Source organism: Tyto alba, unplaced genomic scaffold (assembly GCF_018691265.1).
Source record: "Tyto alba isolate M040663 unplaced genomic scaffold, T.alba_DEE_v4.0 Super-Scaffold_22, whole genome shotgun sequence".
NCBI lineage: Eukaryota > Metazoa > Chordata > Aves > Strigiformes > Tytonidae > Tyto > Tyto alba.
In genome coordinates this window covers 13,162,518-13,184,384 of record NW_024881296.1, presented here as the reverse complement: position 1 = coordinate 13,184,384, position 21,867 = coordinate 13,162,518, and the positions used below count along the sequence as shown (strand labels likewise).

The following is a 21,867-nucleotide window of genomic DNA, read 5'->3' as shown; positions in this document are numbered from 1 at the left end:
CCAGGTGCCCGGCAGCGCGGAGCCGGCGGCGGCGGCGGCGCGATGCTTGCGGGTTGGGCCCCGCCGGGCGCCGCGGGCTGCCGCCGCCGCCTCCTGGCAGCGGCCCTACGGCCGCTGCTGTGCGGGCTGCCGCCGTGCTGCGTGACGGCGGGCCGGGCGGCGGGCCGGGCGGCGGGCCGGGCGGCGGGCCGGGCGGCGGGGGGGCAGTGGCCGAGCCCGGGCCTGCGGGTGCCGCAGGAGGCGGAGGCGGTGCAGCTGGTGCAGCAGGCACAGCTCGCGCAGCGGAGATCCACGCCGCTCCGCCGCTTCATCGCCTGCCCGCGGCTGGCGCGCACCGTGCAGCGCTGCCTGCAGAGCGGAGCCAGCCCCGGCCCCCAGCCCGTCCTGCTCGAGTTCGCGCCCGGTAAGCCGCCCCGAGGTTCCAACCGTCCGCTGCCCGCTGGGGCTTCGCCGGGACGCGGCGCTGCTCGGCGTGCCTCGGTGACCTTGCGGGGTCAGCGTGAGCCGCCGCCCTCGCCGCCGGCGGTGACGGGCCCCCGGGGCCGCGGGAAGGGGACGGGGCCCTGCCTCGCCCGGGAGTGGCGGCTCCGTTGCGTGGCGGCGCTTCCCGGGCCCTCCGGGACGGGATCCGTGCTGAGGGCCGCCCCGGCCGCCACTCTGGTGCCTTTCCAGGGCGGGCGCTGGCGCCCGGCGGGGCCGTGGGGGGTGTCGCGCCACTGCGGGGGGCGTGGGGGGGTGCCACTGACACAGGGCTTTGCGGGAAACGAGCGGCTGCTCAGTCAGGATGGAGACTCGAGTCACTGGTGTTAAAACTTCACTGTAGGGCAAGCAGAAGCGTCAAATTTCTATCCGGGTAATGTTCCTGTTTCTGTAGGAGAACTTTCTGCCAGTAAAAGCATGCCTAATACTGTGGGCTGTTACATAGCTAGCCCTCTGCAGTTACTTTTTTATAGATTTTTGCTGAGGGTGTTTTAGTTGTAGAGATAATATGGGTAAGGTTTCAAAGTATATTTCAGTTAGCAGAAGAAAAAGTCGTAGGAATATTTGAAACGTTATATTTAATATATAGTATCTAATTTTTATGCTGTGCTTAGCGTAACTCACTGAGCAATCTCAGGCAGACTCTGCTTTAATCTTTATTCAAACTCTTGTTTTGAACTGTGTTTAAACAAACACAAGTTATCTTCTGTTGAAGGTGGTATGTCCCAAGTGGTATGTTGGGAAAATCACTAAAGGAAATCACTTACAGAAAAAATACACTACTTCTATTTTTTTTTTTTTTTTTTTCCCCCCATCAGGTCCTGGAATCTTGACCCGAACTCTGCTCAATGCAGGCGTTAGAGTGGTAGCTCTAGAAAGCAATTCAGCTTTTCTTCCAAACTTACAGGTACACTTCTGATTTGGTAGCACATTTCTAAAACTTAATTAAAGGGAAAATAAGACATTAACTTACAATTCTGTAATAACTGTTGGATCAAAAAGGAATTAGCCAGTGATCGTTATGTCTGAAATAGCGCTTAATGACAGTAAGTATTGTTTGGTTTTACATTGCACCTTCAGCAATAGGCTGTTTTATAATCAGTTGCTTTGACCTTTTTTTGTAATAAGCTGTAAGAAGCAGCTCTGAGATTTAACTCCTGTTGATTGGGTAACAATTTTAGGTAGTGCTTGAACATTTTTGTTTGGGTGTTTTGCAAGACAGGTTATGGCATCCAGACTTCTTCAACTTAAGGTAACTTTATTCAGTCCCTAGAGAACAGCCTGGATGGACAATTAAAGGTAATTTACGGTGACTTCTTCAGACTGGATCCTTTGAATGCCGGAGCACTGAAACCACCTGCTATGTCTTCTGACAAACTTTTTGAAACCATTGATGTAGCAGCAGTTCCTTGGAGGGCAGGTATATGTATATGATCACACGTTACAAATACATTTGAAGGGTGTATAGGCACTTTGGCAAAATCTTTAGGATTTTCTTGAGGTATATGTTCCATTTAATATATATGCTTGATTAATGGATACTATTTCCTACATTTCAGCTTTAGGTTCTTGCTAGCTTTAAAAAAACCTTGTGGCAATATGAAATCTCAGGTATTTGCTTGTCTTCGTTAAAGGTTTAGTCTAATGCAAATTGGGCTTAGCTTTGACTAAAGCTTGAATTGTATTCATTCTTGAACAACATGAGCTGACAGACTTTCTTTTCTTAATTGTTCGTAGTTTAGACATCAGCATTAATGAGATTTTCTAGTGCGAACTGCAAAATTTTAAAGATACTTTAACACACTATTGAAACAGATGTACCTGTGAGAGTTTTTGGAATCTTACAACAGAGAAAGGAAAGGATCATGCTTTGGAGGCTTCTTTTTGCCGTGTATGAATGCAGTTCCATATTCAGATATGGAAGAGTAGAACTCAACATCTTTGTAAGTGAAAAAGAGTACAAGGTATGTATAAAAGATCGTACAGTTAGTAAAGAATAAGTAGTGCTTCACAGAACACAAAAACATTTATATTGTATAGTTATTGCTAATGAATTTCTTTTTCTGTCAGAATTTTTAAGTCCCGTCTGTTTCCTACTTGTTCTCTCTATGCAGTAATAGCACTGTTGGGAAACATTCTGTTGTCACATGACCACAGATCTTAGAAAAGTGAAGACTGGTCCTTGAGAAGGATATGCAGCAGCAGACTAGCTGCTTCCTATTGAAACTTGTGAGGTGCTTAATTTCTGTAATGTGATTTTGCAATAAAACTACTAGTTACAGGTAGTAGTCAATGAAAAGTGAATTCAAAATGCCTCGTAAAGAGGATTCAGGATTACTAAATACCATACTCAGTGAGATGCAGCTGTCCTCTTGAACTGCTTTTATATGCAGTACTGAAAAAAGCTAAGGCAAAATGAGAGTTATTTACACACCTTTTTATTAAGTTTCTGTACACTAAGGTGCAGAGCAGCTTTCTGGGTTATGTATTCCTAATTTATCCTGTCCCAAACCTCTAGAACTGTACTTACAGTTCAAGGGTACCTTTTCTTTTTGTGAAACTTTGAGGTTCATAGGGAGCCACAAACCTTTAATTGAAGTAAGCAAAGACTTCCAGGTGTGCTTATACAACCTGTGTTATGGCTAACACCCTACTGAAAAAAATCAAGTCTTAAGTATATTCTTCTGTGGAATGAGAGGTTGGACACCCCTAAGATATCCACTGAAATGGTATGTTTTTAATGGCCAGATTTTTGAGTAAATAGGGGGCAGCCTATTCATTTAATGCAGTTACTGTGGTTTTTCTATTAAGTCTTCTGGTTATATTGTGAACCCTGTTAAATGAGAGTTGTGTACCTAAGTAAAAGCAATTGGAACCTTCTTTTAGTGGGCACTGTTTGTTCCGTTTTGTTTTGCTTTTGTTTTTTTAATCATATGACAAGGCTGTCTAAATCTGTCATGAGAAGTTAAATCTCCCTGCTACAATTTACTTTCTTTGCCCTGTTTGAGAGTAACATCTCTTTGTTACTTTTGCGCTAAATGTCTGATTTGTAATATTGAACAGGATGATGACTCTGCAAGTTCAGTGTGGTCACCTGATTTCTGGCTTACTCTGCTTGCTGGTCTTACTGGGAATATTATCTTATCAGTGCGAGTTGATAACTGCCTGTGTTATGGTTTTTATACAAAATATGATCCCTGTTTCTCTTTTGTGTGAAACTTCTCTGCCTTACAATTGACCAGAAAGTATAAGCTGGAAATTTCTACATAGTTCAGTTATCCACATAACTGCTGCGAAGAAATACTTAAGACTGCCATAATGTCTTCTAATAATGTGTTCTGGGAAGCTGAACTAAAATAGCACAAAGTAGGTATTTGAGGCCTAATGTAACTTTACCTTGGAATTTTAGACTTAACTATTAATTTCTTATCACTTGTTATGTATATATACGTATATATATATAAGGATTTTGCTTAGATAAAGAGGCAATCTTAGGTTTTGCCACAAAAACGCTCTCGTTTTGTTAGGTATTAACAGCAAACCCTATGGAAGTGAAGGCTTACCAGGCGCTTAGTGTACTTTGGCAAGTAGGATGTGAAATTCAGCTACTGCACATGGTAAGTTTTTTGTACCTGCTGATATGGTCTAATGCTATGGATATGTTTATAAAAAGTGTTGTAGTGTTTTACTATTGTAAATGAATTGGGAGCTAATTTGATGTTTAAAGTAGTTGGAAAACTATTGAAAACTTTTGGGTGTAAAAACCTGAAAGAGTCTCGTTTTGTGTAAAACTCTTTCAGTTAAGCAGCATCATTATTAACTATAATGTCAGTATTTTCATTATAGGCCAATGTACGCAAAAACATTTATTCTCAGAAGCTGGTAAATAAGAAAGATGCTTGCAAAACAACTAAGTCTTTTTCCATCTTGCTAAGGGTTCTGTGAGACTAGAAGACTGCTCTTCCAGTCTGTCATGGTCTGCTCTTCGTTATGTCCTCTGCATTTTGCCATCATGTATGCTTTCAACTTCCTGAGCTGTGTGCAGTAGAAATATTCTTTTGAGTCTTGGTACCTTTATGTTCTAAGCAGGTACCTTTGTTTTGCTTCTCCTGCTAGTCAAATATGCTATGATTTAATTTTAAAAAGTTTTTTATGTTGTCCCCTCACCTCCACATGAGCACATGGCCATCAACTTTCACTTTATGCTTTTTAGACTTTGTGCTCTTTTTTTCTAGCAACCTACGTTCATAGTTTAAATGTTTTGGTAATCTAAAATTAGAAGTTTCACTATCTATTATCTTCTGTCTAACTTATACCATGAGGTAGATATTAAGGTGAGTACTAAAGAGTTGAGGAGTAAGATGTTACTTGTTGGAGATGGTCATCTGACTAATAGGCATGAAGAAAAAGCAGAGGCATTCCATGCATTTTTTGCCTCAGCCTGTAATAATACTGATAGACCCTGGTCTGCCTGGTCCCCTGAGTCAGAGGACCACAAGTGTGGGAACAGTGACTTTCCATCTGCGGACACTGAAATTGTAAGGGACCAGCTGTATCAGCCGAATGTTCACCAGTCTGTGGGGCCTGATGGATTCGTCCCAGAGTACTGAAGGAGCTGGTGGATGCTACAGCAGGACCTCTCTCGATCATCTGCCATAGGTCTTGGGAGCCTGGGGAGGTCCCTGCTGACTGGAAGCTAGCCAATGTTACTCAGATTTACAAGGGTTTGAGGGAAGAGCCAGGGAACTACAGACCTGGTAGTCTAAGCTCAGTTTCTGGAAAAATTATGGAGAAAGTTAGACTGGGTACTACTGGAAGTAGCAATCATCAGGCATGGTCAGTGTGGGTTCACAGAGGTCCCTGTTTCATTTGATGTCCTTCTATGATAAGGTTACCTGCCTAGTGATAAGTTTTTGTGGATTTTAGCAAGGCTTTTGATACTGTCCCCCACAGCATCCTTCTGGACAACTTGTCCAACTGTGGGATGAGCGGGTTCACAGTGCGCTGGGTGAAGAACTGGCCGAAGGGCAGAGCTCAAAGGGTTGCAGTGAACAGGGGCTACACCCGGTCACCAGCTGTGTTCCTCAGGGTTCAGTTGTAGGGCCAGTTCTCTTCAGTGTATTTCTCAACGATCGGGATGCAGGGGTTGAATGCACCATTAGCAAGTTTGCTGTGATATAAACTGCGAGGTGCCGTTGACGGTCTTGAGAGACAAGATGCTCATTGCAGAGGGATCTAGATAGATTGGAGCATTGGGCAATGATCAACGGGATGAAATTTAGCAAGTCAAAATGCCAGATTCTGCACCTAGGATGGAGTAACGCCAGGCACAAGTATAAATTGGGAGAGGAGTGGCTGGCGAGCAGCCCTGCAGAAAGGGGCCTGGGGGTGCTGGTGACAGCAGGCTCAGTGCCAGCCAGCGGTGAGCCCCCTGGCAGCCCAGAGGGCAAACGGCACCCCGGGGCGCATCAAATGCAGCACAACCAGCCGGGCAAAAGAGGGGATCATCCCGCTGTGTTCAGCGTTGGTGCGGCCTCACCTGGCGTATTGTGTGCAGTTCTGGGCCCCATGAGCTAAGAAGGATGTGAAGGTCCTTGAATGTGTGCAGAGGCAGGCAACAAAGCTGGTGAAGGGTCTGGCAGGAATGTCCTGTGAGGAGCGGCTGAGGACTCGGGGCTTGTCTAGTTCGGAGCAAAGGAGGCTGAGAAACAACCTCATTGCTCTCTGCAGCTTCTTGAGGAGGGGGAAGGGCAGAGGGAGGTGCTGGTCTCTTCTCCCTGGGATGCAGTGACAGGATGCATGGGAATGGTTCAAAGCTGCACCAGAGGAGGCTTGGAGTGGACTGTAGGAAGCATTTCTTTCCCAAGAGGGTGGTCAAACACTGGCATGGGCTTCCTAGAGAGGTGGTCGATGCCCCAAGCCTGTCAGTGTTTGAGGCATTTGGACAATGCCCTTAACGTGCTTTAGGTTTTGGTCAGTCCTGAATTGCTCAGGCAGTTGGACTAGTTGATTGTTGTAGTTCCCTTCCAGCTGAAATAGTTCTGTTGTATTCTATTCTAATAAAGCACTTTAAGTCTATAATATATTTGCTCCCTCCCATAGGAACCTTGGTCATCGTTTGTAACTAATTCGAAAAATGGAAGACTGGCAATACCAAAAAGCATGGTAAGATCGTTCTTCACACTTTTCTCCTTTTGGAGATGCAGCTAAATCACTGTCAATTAAAAGGTTAAAATAACTTTGTAACAGAATTTACACAGGTATTTTGTAAGGAGTATTCTTCGAATTAAAACTTACAGGCAGCATGTAGATTCATCAGAAGTGGGGTGAAGAATTGTTATTAGCTTAGAAATTGAAATAAGCTGGTATCTTTATTGTCTATGATGGAAAAAAATACATTGAATAAACAGCATAAAGGGATGTGAGCAGGTAGAGTCTTTTTCAAAAGAAGTTGCTGACAGGGTCACATCTACGTGCTTTAACAAAACAAGTGTTACCATGATTAATAGCACAATCAGTGTGCTGCTGGTTTTGATTAAAATGGTTATTCACATGTCCAGTGTAGATTCCGTGTGCTGAAAAGTACGAGTCTCAAAGCTTAAATACCTTGTGTAAGGTTCTTTACTTTTCTCTTTTAGAGAAATAATGATGTTCCTTTGTGTATTTCTGTTTAATACCAATAATACAAAAGCGTGTTCACTTAGTATTTGGTTTTACCCTCCCCAGAAAGCTGCTACAGTAGTATATTGAGTGTTGTTTGAAATGTTGTTATACAATATAAGTCACTATAAGTGAATGCAAGCGACTGGGTGTCCCTTACACACTTGGGTGTTTTGCTGTAAAGCCATGTAGAGAGACATAACGGGTGGATTGTGTAAGATGTATTGTGATAGTCTTAGGAGGAGTACAAATGTGAGCCCTCTTGGACAACATATCCATTGCTACCAATACAGAAGTACGTTTATTTTGGTTAGACTCCAGGCCTTCCCAGTTTCATAAAATCCTCAACTTGCAATATTGTCTTGATGTGACACTCAAATAATTCTGTCTTTATACGCAAAAGGCAGATAGTTGAAGTGATCTGATCTGATACCTTGCATAGTATAGGAATACTTTAGGTCAAATAATCCTATGAAAACTCACATCAAGCCTGTATTGTCTATTTCAACTAAGAAAGTTCAGTCTTAAAAAATGAGAAAAAAACTGAAGGGATAGTGTGTCTGTTTTGTTTCCTATTTCCTTTCCTGTTTGAGGGTCAGGGGAGGTAAAGCATCTTTGGTCTAGAACAAAATTTTAAAGCCTCAGCTTCCAGTCTTCTTTTTAAGTCTTCTGAAACTTTTTAAGAAATGTTACTGGTGGCATAGATGAAATGCTTACTTAGAGCTAAAGACAGACACTGTCTTAAAAATGACTTTTCAGTGACTTGGTTTGTTCTTCTTGCAGTGGCTGCCAAATGACCATTTATGTTTGGTACGACTGACTCCTCGGCAAAATCTATTTACAGGAGGCCTGACACCCACAAATTCATCTACCTTTATTTTCCTGGTGAAACAGTGTCTTGCTAAACCCAGGTCTAGACTTACTAATAGATTGAAGTAAGTAAGAAATAATTACAGTGTTTATACTTTTTCTTCATAGAAATATAGGAAAATATTAAAGTATGTTCTCAAAGCAGCATTTATTTGCAACTGAAATACAGCTTGCTTTTTTTTTTTTTGTTAAATTAATTATCTACATGTAGAATAGGAGATTTCATGTTTGCAACCCACAATACAATATTTTATTTGTTCCTGACCTGTATTCACAGGTGATAAAAACTTGAGGTTTGACAAGAAGGTCGACAAGTATTTAGAATGTAGATGTGCATCGACTGTCTGTACCTCCAGTGGAGGTGAGGTCATGTATCTGCAGGAAGTTTTCACTGACTTTACAGACATAATAATAGTCATCAAGTGTTTTGCATGTATAGAAATCAAAAGCTGGAAAAGAGTTTCCATTTATAACAGACATCTGAGTAACGTTAATGAAAACAGCTGAAGGTTATTGGAGGTAGACTGGGGATGTCCTCAAATGACTTTCTTCTATCTAATTAAAAAATTAGGCTTTAGACCTATTTACCAATTACGCAACTCTTAATTATTCTTTTTGGTATTACATTGGAGCTATTCACTTTGCTTTATCAGTAGATTTCTGTTTCCTATAAGCAGGAAGCGTTTGCAGTCTGGAAAGCATTGGTTTCAACTTGTTAATGAAAATAATAAATTTCTCATTTTCTGGTAGTAGTTTATGAAAGTTAATTTCCTGAAAAAAAAAAAAAAAAGCTAATAAATTCCAGTAGCTCATTTAGCAAAGACAAGTGCAAAGAGCCTTAATGGATTTCTTTCTTAAAGCTCAGTGATGTACCTAATCTCAACTCGACCCCTCAGCCAGGAAGTGGTGCTAACCTTGAAGGCTTCTAATGTGCATCTTCTGTGTATTTATACAGTATTTTCTTGTTCGGGAAATAGTTCATGTGTATGCATGTTTATAAAAGGTCTTGTTTTCATAGCAATGATGTAGATGGGGACACAGTGGATATATCTGTTTATATAGAGAAGAAAATACCTGGGAGGTGTAAGTCACACTAATTCATGCTATATTGAATCATTATCTTGAAGATGACCTTGGCTTTAATTTCCCCGGCATTGAAGAATAACCCCTTTTTATGCTGTAATGCCTGTTAGTGACATGCAGTTGAAGCAGAGGAGGGAGGGAGAGCACCCACCCTCTAACAAGGGTGCTTATGTGGTTTGGTATTGTCTATGCATGCTGGGGGCTTTCTTTCATATTTATATATCTTATTAGCAGAGGTTTCTTCCTGTTTGCAGTATGGATTGAAAATAACTTGTGTCGTAGGAAGATAGTAACTTCTGAAAGCTGTGAAAGAGTGAAATGGACCTTCAGATACTGTTTCTTGCTCTTTAATTTTTCACAGGAAGAGACACTCCGTTATGATTTTTTTTGTTTGTTTGTTTCAGTTCATGGAGCTTGGACAGTAGTGGCAAATTACTGAGAGAGATAGAAATTCCCCAAAATGCTGAAACACGTAACTTATACCCAGAAGACTACAGGCGTCTTTTCGAGGCTTTGCAAAACTCTAATATGTTTACTGAAACCTGGTTCTATGATGACGACTTGGGAAGTATAAGGAACATAAACTTATAAATCTAAAGTTTCTGTCTTTTGGAAGATCACCTTTGCTTCTGGAAGATTACTTTGATAAGAAATTATTTCAGTCAAATCAGAGATACTGTTAGCTAGATGATTTCCTGTCCGAACAGGAAAATAAATTTAGCAAGTAACAAGAGCCCTTCTACACAGGATGAAAAATAAGAGTCACAATTATTTGATCACAATCCTATCTAGAATGGACAAACTTTGCATCTTTTCTAGGAGTGTATTAGTGACCTGCTGCTTTTGGATGTACCACTTAAACAGAACTTTTTGTTACACTGCTGTATATTTACAATATTTGAAAAAAATAACAGACCAAATATAATTATTTGTGTGGGTTTTCTTTCAGTGCTCAGTGTTCTGAATGCCCTTTCACAGATTCCCAAAATACACAGGTCTTTACAACAACTAAATACATTACATTGTCTCCTGATCTAAAAACCTTGCAGTCTAAAGTCAACATAATTATTAATAAATCAATAGTGGTTGGTTAATAGACGACAATGTAATGACGGCATGATAAAACATCAACAGAGAGTTAGGGGTTTTTTGACTAAAGATTGTTATATCGGAAGTAAAAAAGTTGTAACAGTTCTTTCTTTTGAAAATTTGTAAAGAGCACTAGGCTATCGGTTCTAGTTTACAAAATGTGAACACCTATATGTATATAGGATTTATTTTATGTCTAAAAGTCACCTGAACATTCAGTGCTGCATAAAGTTTGGGGAAAAAAGAAATCACTCCCTGCAACCTTTCTCAATATGTATTTGTTTAATGTGTATTATATGTACAAAATCACTTTTAAACCATATGCTATTAAAATTCTCTCTTTAGCTATAGGACTCTATAATGCAACCTGTTCCTAGTTTCTCGTTGTGTCTTACTGTGTAACTTCTGTTGTCCAATAGTGCTGCCAGGCTGTACTGGTTCTGTGTTTTATCACCGTCTCCTCTGGGCAGAGCTGTGGCCAAAAATACATTTATTTTTTATTTTTTTTGTTTGTTTTTTATTTTTTTTTATTAGCAGAGCTAATAATTAATAAAATGCCTTTTTGGTAAAGGCTGAGCTATCTTCGTGCTTTGGAAAACAGCACTGACCAAAACAATGCAAACACAGATTTGTATTTCTTAAGCATGGTGTGAGGTATAGATGTAACAAGCCATCATCTCTATCTTCCTCCTGCAGTTCCTGCTGCAGAAGCAAAACTGACTTTGAGCAGCCTCGGTTCACTCTGCTAGCTAGGCTGCAGCTATGTTTAAGCTGCTGATAAGCCTTTGTAATGTTTTGATGAAACTGCTGGAAAGGCAAAGGTTTCATTTGCATTCTGTCTTGGAGCATTACTGCTGTTCTGGTGTAGGCCATGAAGATTTGAGGGTTTCTGTTTACTATCTTACTATTTCAGATAACTCTAGTTATAAATTGACCATGAATGCAAACTTGCATTAACAGAATCAATTCCACCTTTTTTTTCAATCTCAGTAGATGGTAGCGGTCTTGTCTCCTGGGCTGATTCCCACCACCTCAAATCGGATACTTTGCTCTTGTTGCAACAAGATGTTTCACAGCAACATACCAGGAAAAGTATTCAGTGTTTAAAATATAAGACCACCACTTTCTACATCAAACTTCTTTAACTGTGTTGCTGAAAACATTTCAGACATTAACTGGAAAAAAAAGAATTATTTGCTGTGATTTTTTTGATGCTGTTGGAAAAGAGCATTTACTAAGCCAATGCAGAGACTCTCAAGGTAAAAGTCCGTAAGTGGAGGGAATATTGTGTAACTGGGGACTTGAAATTAAGAGATTTAATGCTAACCAGAACTCTGCCATTAAGCCCTGATCACAAATGTGAAATGAAGAGAACAATGGCTGTCATCATACAAATGGTTTTGGTATTGATGGAAGAGATGGGGAAAAAAGTGAAAATTACTGGTGTATGTGAATAAAGAGGGGGGAGCGAAATTGAACTAGGCCTATGTATTTGATTAATTGATGCTATCCACTCAGTACTTCTTACTGCTGGAAGTTTACAGCTTCTGTTGAATGGAAACTTCCACTGAAATTTCAAATTGTACATAAAGGCTTCCCATGCATTTTTGTTACGATTTTTAACCAACCCTGTACTACTTGTGTTCCTTTCCTTTGCGTGCCTGCTTTTGTTGTATTCCTCGACATGATGGAAAATTGAGCCATCTCTGGTTATTTTTGATTCATGTAAGTGCAAAGACAGAACTTGCAACTAGGAAAACAGTATTTAAATTCAGGTTAGTATTTACAGGTTAGTAACCCTCAAAAATGCTATTCAAAGACAAAACTGCAAATTCACTCAAAATTTAAAATGCCAGACCTTTTCAGAATAGAAGATCTTAATGCTAACTTTGAGACCAAAAGCTTTACAGGAACTACCTTTCTATCATGGTGGGATAGCAAAGTTTCCCATTTCTGAAAATGCAGTAATTTCTGAGTTACTGTGCCAGATACAGTAAGTAATAAAAAATATTTTTAAATTAGTACAAGCATTTTAAAATATTGCAAAATTTAGTGGTGTTTTTTTTTTTTTTTTACACAGTTTTGTGTTATAACGCTATTTCTATATGAGATATAAAGTAATAGATTTTTAAAAATTACATTAATTAGCTGCAAGCTTTCGGGCAGATTTATTTCTTCCTGTGTTTCCCTGTCTTTGTTATCTTGGATGAGCTGAATGTTACCACATGCATACAACATAACAGAAGGTCCACAGTACAGCATATTTCAATTTCCAGGTTGTGGTATCTTTTTTTTTTTTTTTCTTCCCCCAAGGCCGATTTAATTAATGAACCTCTAAAACATTGAACCATATATGTTATCTATCAAGTAGAAATCTTAAGTATTGCTCCCACTCCTCAAATACTGTTTCTTAGAGGAGCTACCAAGAAAATTGCTTTTGGGATGCCATATTAAAGCACCAATATATCAAAGTTTGTATAGTGATTGTAACTTCAGAGGTGCTAAGTCTTTTCTAATGGCCCCCATCATTTGTGCCTTTCATCTGCCCATAAAAGAAAATCACATGACTGCGATGGCAATGGCCTGAAGTTTTACTACTTGACTATATTAAAATCATAGCAAAGAAAACCAGAATGAAACTTGGTCCTTAGATGCTCAGTTAATGAGGAATTTTGCCATAAGGAATTAGATCAGTCAGGCTGTATTCTATAGTTTGTTCACTTTTGATCCACAAGAAGGTACAAGGTTTGTGACCTTGTACTAATTAACACAGTAGATGATGTGATAAAGGGTTGTTAAAGTGGAACGTGTATGTACTGGCGTCAAGGCTTGTTCAGCATTGGACATTTTAATAATTACAACTTAGCCTTGCAGGTAATAATGAAAATGTTGATAGAAAATACCAATATAAAATTTGAGAAACAGATTGTGTCGGGTAGTTTAAGATGTGCGAGTGTGATAGGAAGAACCTGAGTCTTCCTGAGAAATAAGTGGGGTTAATTATTCTGGCAGATTAAATGAAATGTATGAGGCTGTAGGTTGAGGCTTTGCAAGCCTTCAATTAGCAAAGCTGTACCTTCTGTAAACACTGAAGAAATGAAAATAACCAGTAACTTTTCCAGAAAGGACAACAAGTCAGTGGGAGATGTTTATTCACTCACATTGTATCCTTGCTCAATAGCTATTGCATCTTTCCTTGTGTATGGAGTTTAACGTGTCACAGCTAAAAACAGACACACTGGCTGTCCCCAGCTGGTAGAACACAACAAGCAGCAAGCATAGGAAGCCCAAGGGAAATTAGGGGTAGTTAGGATACACCAAGTGGAACAGTCAGTTACTCATAATGTAAGCAAGTCTTTAACACAATGTAATTGATCCTACTGATGAAACACCAAATAGACAAACAGCTAAGAAATCATGCTGGTGAACTTCTAAAGAGTCTTTCTGCCAGCTGAAGGAAAATAATGTGTTTGAGGCAGTCAAGACTCAAATAAAAGAAAGCTTTTGTAAAATTCGTAGTAAAAAATCAACAGGTAAAATCTATGTAACTATGAGTGAAATCTGTTATGAATTTGTGCTTAAAATGCTTCTGCAGTTTTTAAATTTTATATTCTAGAATAATTTTTGAACCAGCACACCAACACTAAAAGTGAAGAGACCTCTTCAAGAGCTTCCTATTTGTTCATAAAAAAATCTTATTTGTGCTTACAAGCTTTCCACTAATTATTTGATACCTATGTTTTAGTGACACGTATTTTATACTAATCCAAAATTTAACATTTTGTGTTTTGAGCCATATTATGCTCCCCCCAAAAATATTATTTTTTTTTTTCTGTGTTGGTTGGAAAGGGTATCGCATGTTTATGTCTAAAGATCAGAATTTTGATTATTACTGCAATTCTTTCTGGAAATTTATGTTATAAAACACGCTGTCTTGAGACAGAAGAGCTAAGTTTCCACTACATTGTCTCATCTACTACCAGTAAGGAAGTCTGACTAATTCAGCAGCACCAGCCACAATTAAGTGGTATTTCCCACAAAAGTGCCTCCATTACATGCCTTGACAGCTGCTTCTGTCCAGAATGTGTCATGCATTTCAAATAGCTGCTGGGAAGTCTGACCTGTCTAGGTCAGTGGATAACTTGGTCATATAAAACCCCCATACTAATAACAGGAATTAATTCAACTAAATATAGTCAAGGGCTAAATGATCACTTATTGGAATATATAGCCATGATATCATTATGCTTTTCTGAAAATTCAGACTGTTATTCCCCAAAACACCTGAGCTGGGCACTCAGTTGATCTCCATTACTTGAAGACTGTGCTGAATTGCCCCTCAGACACATTTTTGTACTTTGTGATATTTTGTTGTGTTATGGGACATGTGGGAACACCTGACTTGGAAAACCGAGGAAATAATGAAAGCTACATCTGGTACTGTATATTCGTATCAGCTCTTCCCTGAGTGCACTTTTTGAGGTTCTCAAATGGGTAGGGCTGTAAGTTCATGCTTTTTCTATATTGTTTGACCATTCATCTCTTAACTTTAGCCACCTAAGAGAGATTGACATTAACTTCTGTTATTCCTAGGTTTGCATATGTCACAGATTTTGGGCAATGGTTGCTTAGAAACTCAGTAAAACAGCAGAAATGGGGAAAGAGAAGATTAAATAGGTGAAGAAGTAAAGCATACAAGCTAAATACAGAGGTAGTCGTTTAATATTTTAATAACGAACAAGGATAATTCTCGAGCATCTCAAAATATCACTTGTAATTGAACACTTTAAAAATTTGCTAGGAGAACTAAAGATAAGCATAGTAATGTGCATAACCATTTAACTGACAGACAGATTTCTGTCAGTTCTTTTGGTGATGAATTATGTCACTGCAGGATTTAAGTGAATGTCAAAATATATTTTTCTGTGGGAATCCTGTGGCTTGATGTACCTCGGTTCTTCCCAATAAGCAGGATTTTGGATATGCATATTGCCATTTCTGATTACCCTGTTGCAACTTGGATGAAAACAGCTGCACTCTGAAATAATCATTACTGAGAACAAAACCGAGTCTGTTTTAAAGATTAAAAGCTGTTTGCAGAACTGTTAATGCTGTCTCTCAGTGTTCTTTGACAGGACGACACAACACTCCGAACTGTGAGCCTTAACTCCCTCTATAGGCATAGTAAGGAAAAACAAACTAAGTCTGCAGTTTAGCCTGCATCAGGTGTGTAAGGAATCTCATAAATGAATGAAAGTCACATATATCCATACGGAAAGCACCTATCATCTCATGGGCTTTGAGCATCATCATTTCAGAGTGGTGCTCTTAGTTAATCTTGAAAGTGTTCTGCTTCTCCCCTGTCATTTATCTGGTGCCTCTAACTGATGGCTCTGACAAAAAGCAGCTGGTCTATGGGGTGCATTCCCAGTGATACACAGTGCCAGAGCTCGGATGCCAAGCAGTGAGATCCAGAAATATGTCTGGATGCTAGCTCATAAGTAAAATGTCCTGTTTGGGGATGCTGTTCGACAGCAACATTATCGTATCTCCTCCTTTGTGAACCAAACCGTTTAATATTTTGATCAAGATAATGAACCAACAAGTGTGTCATCTTCTGCAACAAATGGGTTTACATACAGTGAAGACCCGGTCTGAGATCTGACTTCTCTGTGTGGGTTTCGGTGTCTCACCAGTGAAGACAAGTTGCTGACAAACCCTTGGCTGTCAGTACAGAATGAGTACGATTTTCCCTCCGCGGTACACTGAAGGATGCATCAGCTTGCCCAGCTTCCAGGGCCTTCTGGTCCCCTGCGGCCCCTTGGAGGACACGGCCCTGGGCTGGGACTGAGGACAATGTCAAAAGAACAGGGTTAAGAGTTTCAAAGGTTCTAAACTGAGCAACTATGGAGGTTTGTGGGAGAGTATCTGACCTTGGTCGCACTGAAACCTTGGAACATACCTAATCTCTAACAAAGACACACAGAAACTCCTGGGGTAAGAAGGCTGTAAATTTCTGTTCTGCAGTTTTACGTGCCCGATTTTGGAATAAAGTTAAGATGGGACTGTATCTTCTAGTAACCTTAGGTAATAATAACACTAAAATACACACCCACTTATGAACCATGAGCATGCTAATTAGGGGCCTCCCCAAATGTTTTCTACACGAGATAAAACGCATATGCGTGATGAGGGTGGGTGAGAGGTAGATAAGGAAGTTTGAGAATACCAATCAATCAGCTGCATTTTGTTATTATAAAAAAGGACTGATGTGTTCGGGGTGCTGGCTGGTGCTAGGTGGCCAGCACCCTACTCTGCAGACTAGACATAAAGACAAGTATCTCAAATCAGTGTGTTGACTGGCTCTTTGCACACCAGGTGAAGAAGCCAGATTTGGGACAAGAAAGAGGTCCCTCACCTCTGCACAGCAGGGGCCTGTGGAAATTCACTTCTTGGCATACAATGCTGTGGGTATGCAACCTCCACGTGTCCTCATGCCACTTTTATTTTTGCACGTGTTTTTTCCGCTTCCGTGTCAGTGTTGAGGCTGGGTCGGTATGGAAATGAAGCACTAATGGCACTCCACAGGGCTTATGTGGCAGCTGGTTTCCTCTGAGCTTGGACTGGGGCTGCTGCAGGGAGCGTGCCAGAACGGTCCCCAGCCTCGTTGTTCACAAGACGTACAGTTTCCAACCGCCTCATTCCCTTTAAAAACAAACCAACCAGCCCACAAAATCAGCGGGAAAACCCCAGCACGCTCCCTACTTGTTATTGGCCCTAGAAACATTGGTAACCCCTTCGTTTAGCATCACAGGGTGACTGATATGTTAATGAAAACGTATCGTCGACCTACCCACTTGGGGCAAAGGGCCACCCCGCTGCCGCCGGCCAGGAGCAACACGGTACGGACGCGCCCACGCTCAGCCCCTGAGGGGCGCGGGCGGCCCCGGCCCTGAGTTAAGATGGCGGCGGCGGCGGCAGAGGCGCGTCACGTGCCGGCGGGTGGGGCCGCCCCGCGCTCCCTCCGTGGCGGTGCAGGCGGGAGGGAGGATGGAGCCGGCGGCGCTGGAGAGGTTCCCCAGCCCGGGCAAGGGCAGCGGCCTCCGCTCCCGCCGCCGGGTGCGGCCCGGCGAGCTACTCTACCGCGCCGAGCCCTTCGCCTACGTCCTCGCCAAGGAGCAGCTGGGCGGCGTCTGCGAGCGCTGCCTGCGCAGGTACCGGGGGGGGGGGGGGAAGACGCCGCAACCTCTTCGCCCGGCTAGCACCGCCCCTTCCGCCGAGGCGGGGCAGGGCCGGGGCGGGCGCGTGTCCCGCTCGCCTGAGGGGCGCCGGTGGCGGGTGGAGGCCGGAGCCTCCGCTGTGGCGGCGGGCGGAGCGGCTGAGCGCTGCTGGGTCGGTTCTGAGGGAGAAGGGCTGACCCGGGCGGGGGTGGGGTAACGGGGTCACTGTTGCGACTTGCGCCCGGGGCTCCTCGGAACTGCCCGTCGTGGTGGGGAGACGGTTCTCGTCCGCTGTAGCCCCGCGAGGAGACTGCCCGTGGGACGGTGCCCACGCTGCGCTGTGGGCGGGCGGCAGCCGCCTGCAGGAAACGGGCCGCGGGAGGCGGCGGAGTTTGCTTCCACCCGCGCGAGGTTATCCGGGGCGAGGAGCGCGTGGCTTTGAGACACGCGTTGAATAAATGCCCGTCGTCTTGCCCCAAATCCTTGCAAGTGGAAACTGAGAAACCCGCAGTAGCTTTCTGTGTCTGTTTATAAAAACAAAACAAAACAAAAACCACCAAACAAACATAACTGTTTCCTAACCTTCAGCAATTTTCCAGCAAGATAGATTGTTACAGACCTGTTTGTAGGTGATCTGTGTATTAATACCTGAACCATACCGGTAGGTAATCCAAAACCATATATAATTACCAGGGCTTGAAGAGAGACCATTCGGTACTGCTAGCTTTTGCCTTTTTTTTAATTTTTTTTTTTTAATATTTGACGGTGTGTTTATTGAAACATTCCCAATGTTTTGCTTTGTGTCCTTACAGGGCACCTCAGTTTCTGTTTAAAGAAGTTAAAACGTGATCCTCATTTTCCCGGGTCTGACAGTGTGTTCCAGGACACACTTGCATTTAACTTCAGCATATTAAGCAAGCAAAACCAAAAAAGATTTTTAGCTAATGTATCTGTGACGTCGTGACTCGTGACATCAGAGTCTTTCGGCGTAGTGGCTGCCTGTATCTTTTCAACTTCAGGTTGTGAGAGGTTGCAGGCTTCAGAACACAGCCTGAGTGCAGCAACAGGTGGAATGAAAATGAATCTGCAGCGTTTGGGTATAAAAGTGTAACCAGGGCAAGGTTTGTTGGGGAAAAATAGTGGCATTACCAACTGATATATCATGAAAAATTATGCATTTTTGAAAATTTTTGTTCTAAATAGTGGTATCAGTTAAAAAAGTCAAATAAGTTAAAAGTAATTTTCCACTTATCTATCTTCCATTGCAAAATGTACTGTGACAGACAGAGTTTATAGATGAAGACTGTGCAAGCTGACTTTCATTCATCTACTTAAAGTCAGTGTCTTATTCAGCAGAATTTGTTAAATTAGTGAGTGATACCTATATCCACACATAGGTTTTTTTTTTTTTTTTCTTATAATATATGGAAATTTAAAAAATGGTGAAGTACTGCTGAAATAGGATGTGGAGTCAAACTGTTTAATGAATCTGCTTTTTTTTTTTTTTTAATACGGACTGTGATTTTTTGTTCAAAGCCAGGTATTGGAATAACCATTACCGCTTATTTCCAGGACTGAAGATAAAAGTCACATTTTTTTCACTCTGATCTTTAGATGGCAGTACAGGAACACAAATTTTTAAAAATTGGTCGTGCTTGACATTGATTTTAGCATTTTAGCAATCTTATTATATATAAAATTAATGTTTGAGGCTTTATACTGTGAAGTGTAATTCTATACTCTCGTTTCCCAACATGTAGTAGTAAATGTTGTTGGATGCAGCTTTTGTCTGTGTGAGAAGTGCTGGGTGAGCCGGAGGATGGGTAATGATGTACACAATATCTAATTCCTGGATTGCCTGCTGAGGGGCAGCGTGGCCTCACCAGGATTTGAGGTCACAGTTTGCTATAGTGCTGATTTACCCTCTGACCTTGGCTGAGCCTTTACAACGAGGGTCTGAGGTACCCAGGCAGGGTAAGGATGGCTTTCGAGGGCACAGATTGCTGCTCTGTATCAGAGAGGAAAGGTCAGCTGGTTCAGTAGTTCTGCTAAGTCTTATCTCAATTAAAGTGAATATTATTGTGGATTTTAAATACTGAAGTGTGTATATATATATGTGTGTGTGTGTGTATATATATAGTTAGCGCATATACCAGTAGAAAAACCAACATCCCTTACTTAACTTATTGGGCTATTAGTACTATGGTGACGTTCAAATTTTTGGTCAGTGTTATTAGGTCTGTGTTGTATGTAGTCCAGATGTCAGATTTTGGTAACTGTCTCCCCTTTTGTGAATTCTTCTTACTTCAGAGATAATCCTGTATTTTCTAATGAATAGATTCATGTTGTTTTTGACAGAAGGCTGGCCTAAAATATTCTGCTATAGCTGATCTAATATGGTGGCATAGCTGTTTGGAATTACATTCCATTAATAATTAAAAAATTACCATCCTGAAATAGAATACCACAGTAAAGATTTGCTCAGAAATACAAATTTTTATGCCAAAGAAAAGTGTTGACTGTGTATTTCTATGGAAGCAATGTCTTGAGAGAACACATGACATTGTGTTGCATGATGGTACCTTCTTTGCAAAAGAGTATCTGTAGTGTTAGGGTCAGTGCCTTGCTCAAAACATGCTGTTTGTGCTTCTATGGAAATCTGACAAGATTTGAATGGCCAGCATCTTTTTCCAACAACTTACTGCAGAAAGCAACAGAAACAATTCTTCCTCTCTTACTAGCTAAAAATGTTCTGTATGGCTTCTCCATGCTTTAATACCTCTTTAACATGGGGTCATGGCAGTACAGCTCAGTACAGGTTTATGTATCAGGATTGAGGGGCTAAACAAAGCTGTTTCATTTACAGTTTTAGGGGGTTTCAGTGTATATTCCGTTCTGCTGAATATTGATAGAGATGGTGAATAAAGCTAATGGCCAGTGATCCTCAGAGGCTGCCATCACCTTTCTCTGTTCTGGAAAGCAACTATTATACCTTATTTTTTCTTCTTTATCCTTTACCTGGCTATCAGGCCATAACATGGTCTTTCTTCCAGTCCCTGGCAGTTAGCTTAATTTAGCCTTTCCACAATTACGTTATGCTCAGTAAATCCCTTTTATTTATATGTGTGTTGACACCCTCATAGAACTTGGGCAAGTTAGGCTGTCCTTTCACAGGAGCTGTGCTGGCTCTATCCTTCTAGATTTTATTCATCCAGGTGATTAATGATCTTATTCTTGATTATAGTTTCCATTGTCTTGCCAGTGTCAGAAGCCAGGCTTGCAGTTAATATGGTCAGGTGAGTGTGAAGACTGGATGTTTTTATTTCCTGAAAAAGGTAAAGTGTAGCAAACAGTGGAACGCTTGATTTGCTTATATGTTTAGAGTTCTGCTGTTAATGTTACATGAGATTATAGATGATACCGCAGCAGATCAGAAAATACTGATATTCTCAACTTTTTGTGCAAAATTTTAAGTTAGAAGGGAAATGCTTATTTGACCTCTTTTTCTGCCATTAATTGGTACTATTTTTATTTTTTTTTTTAATTTTATGGTTTATTAGAATTTGCTTTTATGTAGTTGATCAGATTAGAAGTTCTATTAAAATCTGAATATAGCCAGTTACTTCTCAAATTAATAAAATAATCCTAAATCAGTACTGACTTCTAATGTAGGACAATTTAACGTTGCGAAGTTTGCTTGCATATGCTGATTTATCAGGCTGTCCATTTCATCTGGTGGTGTTGCTCAGTTTGCTCAGCTCATTAAATCTTTACATGACTTTTAAAGATGTTCTTTGTCTAATAAGTGAGTGCAGAAATGGCATCTTGGTGCTTGGCAGTTCTCTTCCTCTGTGTATTTGATGTTCTATCAGCCATTAATCCCTGCTGATTGAGTTTCCTGCAAGGTATGTGGTAGTGATGGTACTGCTTGGTCTTTCAGACTTTGAGTAGAAAAGATACCCAATGTGTTACAGAATGGGAGTCCAAATGAGGATGAAAGTCAATTATGCCTTTGGCGTTTCTTTGATTTTTACAGACAGTTTCTGCGGTGGGTTGTGTTTACAAGAAGCCACTTCAAGGAAACTTAAGTCCTGGCTGACACTTGGCAACAAGTAAACAAACTTTCTAGAATCTGTGTCTCAGAGAAAGTAGGAAAATGAGGTGACACTAGCCTGTTTCCAAATGCTGTACTACCTATGCCTTTAAAGGAAAGAGACTCTTAAGAAAAGTGAATATTTGACAATAGGTACTTTACAACATTACATATAGACTATGAAATAAAAGACTTAAGTGTTTCTTGTTTGGGTAAGATCAGAAATTCAGACTCCGGTAATGGAGTAAGAGGACGTATGCATGTGATTTTTGTATGACTGCAACTTTTGTAAACATATTTAGAGAGGGGAAGAACATCTAAGGACTAGCTCTGCCAGGAGGCACTACTGCAGTATGGGAAATATAACCAAGA

At 41.1% G+C, this 21,867-nt stretch overlaps 2 protein-coding genes across 2 annotated transcripts in view; both read left to right on the top strand.

Moving 5' to 3' along the window:
- The first annotated feature begins 12 nt into the window (after nt 1-12).
- Nucleotides 13-10,540, top strand: TFB2M (transcription factor B2, mitochondrial). The gene is made up of 8 exons (XM_042795641.1): nt 13-403; nt 1,299-1,387; nt 1,747-1,900; nt 2,296-2,444; nt 4,008-4,097; nt 6,583-6,645; nt 7,924-8,075; nt 9,498-10,540. Exons 1-8 carry the CDS (start codon nt 43-45, stop codon nt 9,682-9,684), a joined length of 1,245 nt encoding a protein of 414 aa, XP_042651575.1. The 5' UTR covers nt 13-42; the 3' UTR covers nt 9,685-10,540.
- Nucleotides 10,541-17,176: 6,636 nt separating this feature from the next.
- Nucleotides 17,177-21,867, top strand: part of SMYD3 (SET and MYND domain containing 3) — a 419,867-nt gene continuing 415,176 nt past the window's right edge. Inside the window, exon 1 of the mRNA XM_042796047.1 lies at nt 17,177-17,396. Within this exon, the coding sequence (XP_042651981.1) occupies nt 17,233-17,396 (164 nt within the window). The 5' untranslated portion in view covers nt 17,177-17,232. The remainder of the gene's footprint in view (nt 17,397-21,867) is intronic.

Excerpts from the sequence above, each read along its gene's own strand:
- TFB2M (XM_042795641.1), top strand. The coding sequence starts at position 43 with ATGCTTGCGGGTTGGGCCCCGCCGGGCGCCGCGGGCTGCCGCCGCCGC. Across the intron at positions 1,388-1,746 it reads CTTTTCTTCCAAACTTACAG|TCCCTAGAGAACAGCCTGGA; the intron begins GTACACTTCTGA and ends AACTTTATTCAG. Across the intron at positions 8,076-9,497 it reads AGACTTACTAATAGATTGAA|TTCATGGAGCTTGGACAGTA; the intron begins GTAAGTAAGAAA and ends TGTTTGTTTCAG.